Here is a 7,794-nt window from a genome sequence, read left to right as displayed (position 1 = left end):
GACTTATGAGGTCAAAGTTGACAGGTCGACAAGTTTGGGTTGCAGGGTGCAATCGATAGACAAATGCGGATGGGGAGGCGTAAATACAACACAACGTATAAACTATGGCTGTCGTCACACCCGTAGCCATTGGTTTTCCATAAATTCGGTACTTGAACGGGAAATTTTCTGTTATTAACCCGCAGGCTCCCCTACTTAAATGTGATCAAGATAAAAATTTATCCTCAAAAACTCACCTAAAATCTGGTACTTTTAAGTTACTTTATTCCTGATGAATAATTTACCAAATTCTCACACAGCCGAGTTTTGAAATTAATCGGTTCGGAATAATCCTGAGCGTAACATTAAATTTTTTAGTGTAGATCTTTAAGAAAAAAGATTTTGGCTATATTGACTGAGAATTGTCCCTTCTGAGTTATCATACAAGATCTGTAACTCCAAATTTGAGCCCACGATTTTGGTTTATTTATTTGGTTTTTAATGTTAGCTATTTTGCCGTTGAGCTGTTCTAATATAATAATTCTATGCTCAATAGAGTTATTATATTACAGCGTTTTAACAGCGGCAAAATGGCTACTAAGAGCGGCAAAATCTCTGAGAAAACTAAATAATGAAACCAAAGTCTTGGGCTAAAATTTAGAATTAAAGATCTTACATGATAACTCATAAGGATTCGTTCCCAGTCTATATAGCCAAAATTTCGAATACAATACAAAACAAATTTTTATACTATTGTTCAAGAATATTTCGTACACGTAAAAAACCAAGCTCTGCAAGTTAATAACTGGAAGAGAAATATGAATCTTTTTATAATTGTGAATAAAGTGATCAGAAGTTGATCAGTAATTTTCTTGAATTTAATCTTAAAAATTTCACCTTCATTTTATTTACAATTTCAAATAAAGTGGCCATAAGTATATAATTTTGGATTCAGTTTTATCTTATGTCAATTTTTATATATGATTGAGTGTAATAAACAGAAAATATCCCTTGAATGGAAACAAAACCGCAAAGCATTTGTCCAAACTGAACAAAACGGTTATGTAGAATGACCACATTGTCGTGACCCATGACAGAAAGTTGAAAGCGGCGCAAACGAAGCTGTTAAGCGACGCTATGACAATTCCAAACATCTGCAACAAGATCTCCAGGATTCCGTCAATGAAAACGGCAACCAAGTCTGTCAAAGCCAGACCCCAAATGAACGCGGCTCCTGATGAGATGTTGCTCCATTTTGAGATGATCATCATCGTAAACACATTTCCAAAACAGCCAAAAATTGAGATAATAACGCAACCAATATGGATGTAGAAAATGGCCTGGGACGTTCCAGGGTAGAAGTCCTCCCACGTTACTCCTGACAGGGTTTCATCGCCCGAATAGTCAGAGACGTTGATGGTGGTGATCTGGAAAATTAAATGCCAATTTTAGATCTCCTTGTTTAGCACCCTTCCTCCTCCCCAGAGGCTTTTATGGTCCCCAGTTAAAAAATCTGAAATTAGCACGTGCGCTTAAACGGGGAGGGGGAATAGTCTAGATCTAACGGCAACCTGAGAACCGGCAATTTCAGAAATTTTAGCTAACAAGTAGATTCATAATGTTCCGACCCCGCACAACGCTCTTCCACATTCTTGGCTTAATTTAATCAGACTAACTTCAAAACAAAAAAGGAGTTATAATATTTAGTTATTTAAATGATGAATTCTTTAAAAATGGAAATAATCGAGGTCATTTAATTGATGACTTCATTATCGTCAAGCTCGCGTGGCATGGTTTTAATTTCCATTTGCTTTTAAATTCTCAAATTAGATTTTTAAGTCAGTGCAGAAGTCAATAAAATGACCTCTTCACTCACTTAAAAATCAAGACAGAGAATGCAAAATCAGGTCAAATTTTAATAAAGATTGTTACCTGGTTACCCAATAAAATCAGAGGTCAATCATGAGTGAGGTAAACCATTTTTGCCCACGGCAATTATCAGATTATTGACAGGGTCTTTCCAATTATAGTCCCCCCCGCTGAGTGGTCAAAAATCTATAGCCCCCAAATCATGGTAATTATAGCATAATGGATGGAGAGCTATAATGAAAATGACCCAATCGATCTAACAAACTGATATTGAAATCATTCAAAGCCACATATGGAAGAATAAGAAACACAAAAAATACCGAAAAAGTGAACTCCAATTTCGGCAAAAAGTTCTGGTTGAGTAAAAATTTGGGACCCCTCACTAACGTAGGCGCCGACTAGAGTCAAATAGTGTCAAAACTTGCAAAACCAAAAACAACCTTATAGATATATTTAAAGTGAACATGTTTGCTAATAAGAGCAAATAAATACAAGATATACAAGGACAACTAAAAGAACGATAACCCAAATTCAAAGAGTTTTTTTTTTAATTAACACTGCCAATTTTAACAAAGCACGACATCAAATGTTAGCTCATCACTTCCGGTTAAATTGCGTTAGAAAACAGCAACGATAAACATCAAAAATTTTGCAAGTGAATAACAGCAAACTTATGACTACATTCAGTGAAATCATTCGAACTTTTAAAAACAGAAACAGATAATATTTCGGTCAGTATTGCAAGCAAAGAGTTGGTACTACGAATTAACGTAAACGACGTTTTAGAGACAAACCAAGCAAAAACACGCAAATTGACCGAAAGAAACAAAAAAAGCAGAAGAAATAATGCAATTGAATAAAGCACTTGGGCTCAAAAAAAAAATTGCGCTAAATTTTAACAAAAACAAATAGTTTATAAGTAATGAGTATACCACAAACTAGATGCGTACCCGCAAATTTTACTTAACTTCAATTAGGACTTGTTTGTTTTGCAATAAATCCGGTCAGCATGGAGCTAAATATAGTGTCAAAGTTAAGCAAATCTTTACTAGCCCAAAGATGGTTTCAGACAACAAAATCTAAGCACCAAATAAACACAAGTACAGTTTGCCTCAAATCCACGAAAAAAATATTAAACACATGTCAAATGGCTATAATTCAAAATTATCCTCTGAATAACCGACAAATCTGAAAACAAATCCAAATCAGGTTTATTCCAGAAATACACTTTGAATAGAAGCCTGGCTATCCTATCAGGGCTACTAAAACACGGCAACATTGGTATTAGTAGCATAAATGAGCAAGAAAATTAACAGAAATGGACAAATTGAAATAGTTATAAATGTGAAAAAAAATTATTGTGAGAAATAAATGTGTAAAAAGTCAAATGTTAAGAAAATTCCAAACCTGAGTAGCTCCTCAAAAAGACACCGAACTTTAAAAACTGTTTTATTCTGTACTGCAGCTTCAATGGGTTTTCTAGCGATATCACTCACAACTCACTGCGGTGAACATTTTGAACGGCTACAATTGACTGAGCGAAAAAGACCCAGTTGACAAAACAGCAGGTTATCTCCAAACCAAACAGTGGGGACAGCACAATTAGATATGCGGTTTATGTTCTGATTAATGGTGTCCTCTGATAATCTCAATCCAATATAAAACCAGTTTTGACCTTTGAAAGTTTTATTTCAAAGCATTTTTGATGCTTTTTTGGCATCTTTTTAAAAACTAAAACTAAGTACAAACTTTGCTCTCGCATTAAACTTTAATTGGTTTCTAAATGGTTTACAGATTTTTAAATCAACAAGTTTCCAATTTTCTAATATGTTCCTCTAAATGCTAGAAATTGAAACTCTCATTGGATTAAAAGTGAAGAACTTTGTTGGTAAATAACGCTACATCAGAAAACAGTCCTTTTTCATCAAATTCGAATTATAATCCTTAATTTTTTGTAATTTTTCTCTTGACTAGAACAGGTTTGTAAGGAAGCCTGTTAAGATAGAGCAAGATTTAATTTTTTGGATCACATCACCGCTAAAACAGACCAGACATGAACTTGGATAATTTGACCCACAAGGATTTTGTTTAATATGTATTGACTAAATTTGGGGTTCATACGTTGCAGCCTGAAAAACGAAATAGAGAAATTGCATATTTTTAAAGAGATGATATTCGTTCAAAGACGGAAACCAGTTGCAAAACTCATTAACTAAAATCCACAAATGTGTAACTGAATTCCACAAAATGTGCATCTAAAATATATATATTTAACAAACTATCATTCTTCAAAAAATTATAGAGGAAAACAATCAGTGCAATAAAAGAAAACAATACTGAGGAGCGTTTTGAAATACACTTTAAAATTATACGTAGTTCCATAAATCAATTTTTGGCCTTGACGCTTTGTTTTACTTTTTAAGGCAGTTAGTTTCAATTCAATTTTGCATTAGCGTGGTTCAGTAACATTAAGGCAGGGTCTGAAGAACTATGCAACTTAAAAAATAATTGATAATACAATTGTTAATTCAGATTACTTTCACATTTCTCCGTTCAACTTAAACTTTCACTAGTTCAATCATCATTTTGCGAGCATTCTGGTAATTAATAAGATTTCAGCTAATTATCGGGCTGCTGACGAATGAAAACTTTTCAGGCTAAAACTACTTGTCTTCCCAAAGTGGCATAGGCAGACAATAAGTCAATTCAATAAACTAGAAACTTCCCTGTAATGCGAAAAACTGTACAAACTATTTTCGTAACAGCACCAATACAAAAACAAAATATAGCAAAAGCAATGAATGTTCTATGCGAGTGAGGTAAAACCTGTGGACAAAGTTGTAAGATATACATGGCCAATTTTTTTTCTTGAGATCTTATTTTCCAACATTGAAACGTGGAAATTTTTCAAATCTTTAAAGTTTGAATTCGTTTTTGCTGCTATTTTTGCTGCTATCTTGTTTTTTTCTGGCCTTGCTTTTGTTTCTTCGTATATATATATATATATATATATATATATATATATATATATATATATATATATGTATGTATGTATGTATGTATGTATGTATGTATGTATGTATGTATGTATGTATGTATGTATGTATGTATGTATGTATGTATGTATGTATGTATGTATGTATGTATGTATGTATGTATGTATGTATGTATGTATGTATGTATTTATGTATGTATGTATGTATGTATGTATGTATGTATGTATGTATGTATGTATGTATGTATGTATGTATGTATGTATGTATGTATGTATGTATGTATGTATGTATGTATGTATGTATGTATGTATGTATGTATGTATGTATGTATGTATGTATGTATGTATGTATGTATGTATGTATGTATGTATGTATGTATGTATGTATGTATGTATGTATGTATGTATGTATGTATGTATGTATGTATGTATGTATGTATGTATGTATGTATGTATGTATGTATGTATGTATGTATGTATGTATGTATGTATGTATGTATGTATGTATGTATGTATGTATGTATGTATGTATGTATGTATGTATGTATGTATGTATGTATGTATGTATGTATGTATGTATGTATGTATGTATGTATGTATGTATGTATGTATGTATGTATGTATGTATGTATGTATGTATGTATGTATGTATGTATGTATGTATGTATGTATGTATGTATGTATGTATGTATGTATGTATGTATGTATGTATGTATGTATGTATCTATGTAAATTACAAATATGATTAATTTCCTTAAAGTTTTCATTTCATGATGATGTTTTTTAACTAAAAATTTTCATGGAGCTTATGTATATTAATCACTTCCTGGATGACCTCAAATTGCGAAAAAATTATCACTTTCCAGTATAAAATCTATGAACATTTGTACTTAAAAAAAACTTTTTAAAAATGAATTTTGAAAAGCAGTCCTTAGAAGCGCAAAAACAAAACGCGAAAAAGGTTTACAAAATTAGGGTTAGGAATCTGAAAGTCCATTTTTCCCTGATCGGGTATTTATGGGAAAGCTTTTGGAGTGCAGAAATTTTTGTTCTGCACTCCAAAAGAATCTGAGCCCTAGTCTGTCTACATGTGCATCGTTCCTTATAAATATCATATTCACATAAAGCCAAAGAAATTAACAGTTGTTAATCGTTAAAGATTCGTTAAAACGGGTAAGTTGTAACTCAGCAAGTAAATTGAATTACAAGTTGAGTTTTATGCATCAATTATGTTACTTTTTGAACTAAAAAACATTAGATTTACAAACCTGTTGCATTGTCCTTGACTCAATGTCTGTTTTATTCGCGGAAAATTAACAAAATTATTTTGCTTTCTGTAAAATCATTTCCCAAATTAAGCTCAAATTGGGCTTAAGAGACTCAAGAACTATCACAGATATCAATTTCGATCACTCAGGAAAGGCCTTAGTCAAGCATAACTTGAGATTAGTCTTTTCCTTAATTATATCCTCCGATTATTTATAGCTTCGTCTCTTTCTAACGCAATTGGAAATTTCTCATTAGAGACCACCCTTATACATAACGGGTAAGAAGGTGAGGGGACTATAAGCAGAAGTATTGATTTTTAATTATAACAAATCCAATTTTAATACCAATCAAACCAGCCAAACCACAATCAAGAAACGACCAAACAGCAAATAATAGGATAATATTCAACAATAAAGCTGAAAAAGAGGCAACAACAGAAAAGGTGGTGTCGAAAAATTCCGGTTTGAAAAGAAGAACATAATTGACAAAAATAACTGTGATGACATTGCCAAAGTCACTACTTATAAACATGTATATACACCGAAACTGATATAAATGAATTATATATACGAAAAACAAAAAAAAACTCGAAGTAAAAACAAGAAAACACAATAAGAGAAATACGAGTTTTACCTCATTCTTTCATTGCATTCGATTGCATTTGCCATATGGTGTTTTTGTATTTGATTCAGCTGCTAATGTCGAGCTGTCGCAAAAAAAAGTTACTGCATTTTTTCGCATTACAGGGAAGCTGCTACTTTTGTGTAAAAGACTTATAGTATGGCCTTAGCAGCTCGAAAAAGGAAGAAACTTTGTCTTAAAAATTTTCATTCTTCAACAGCCTCGAAAACAAGCTGAAGTCTTAATACTAGTTGCGAGACTGACTGCTTGCAATTTTTTCAGAAAACTGGTTGTAATTTTGAAGAAAAACTGACAGTTTGAATGTAAACTCAATTGACAGTTATTGACCTATAATTGCGGCCAAGATCAGTCAATGGCCTCATAGTTATGGGGCCATCGGGTTATTGACCATTATTTACAATTGTTGTATTTCAACTGAATGAAATGACCCACGTAGCCGTTTTCGACTTATTTTTATAGCAAACAGCTTTTCTGATATATTCACATGACTGCTTTTTATTTTGTATTTTAATATTAAGGGAGCGTTTTATAGCAAATGTAGTCTAAAATAGCCTTATGATTTTTCCCACGGTAATTTTAAGTGCTCTTTTTTGAGTCAAGAATTATTCAATATATGTTTAATATATTCCCAGAAAATGATGCATACAGATAAAGTATCTCTGATTTCGAAGCTCCTATCTTGAGAGATAGAAAATCTTAATAGCTAAGTTATTAAAACTCGATTTTAAAACAAAAAAATAGTGAGCAGCACTTCCTATTGTGAGATAATTTCTATTTCCACTTCAGTTTTGGATACATTTAGCTCAATTGGCCAGTTTTTTAATCTGAAAGTCGACCACTATTTGCCAATGACTCCAGTATAAGGAATTGAACTTTTTGAAAAGAAAATTATGGCTGAAGCTTTTGGTTGCTTTATGTTTTTCAGAGTTTTAACACTAACTGAATCACGTATTCAAAGATTGTCATGACATTTATTAACACTTTGCTTTTCGATGGAGATGAAAGTCAAAATAATCGCCTAAGAGAACTAAAATTTTGTG

At 32.2% G+C, this 7,794-nt stretch overlaps 1 protein-coding gene across 1 annotated transcript in view; it reads right to left on the bottom strand.

Moving 5' to 3' along the window:
* Positions 1 to 953: 953 nt before the first annotated feature.
* LOC142341374 (uncharacterized) overlaps positions 954 to 7,794 on the bottom strand; it is a 30,063-nt gene continuing 23,222 nt past the window's right edge. Inside the window, exon 2 of the mRNA XM_075392302.1 lies at positions 954 to 1,406. Within this exon, the coding sequence (XP_075248417.1) occupies positions 954 to 1,406 (453 nt within the window). The remainder of the gene's footprint in view (positions 1,407 to 7,794) is intronic.

Source organism: Convolutriloba macropyga, chromosome 6 (genome assembly GCF_964194025.1).
Source record: "Convolutriloba macropyga chromosome 6, txConMacr16.3, whole genome shotgun sequence".
NCBI classification, from domain to species: domain Eukaryota; kingdom Metazoa; phylum Xenacoelomorpha; order Acoela; family Convolutidae; genus Convolutriloba; species Convolutriloba macropyga.
This window is presented reverse-complemented; position numbering and strand designations above follow the sequence as displayed.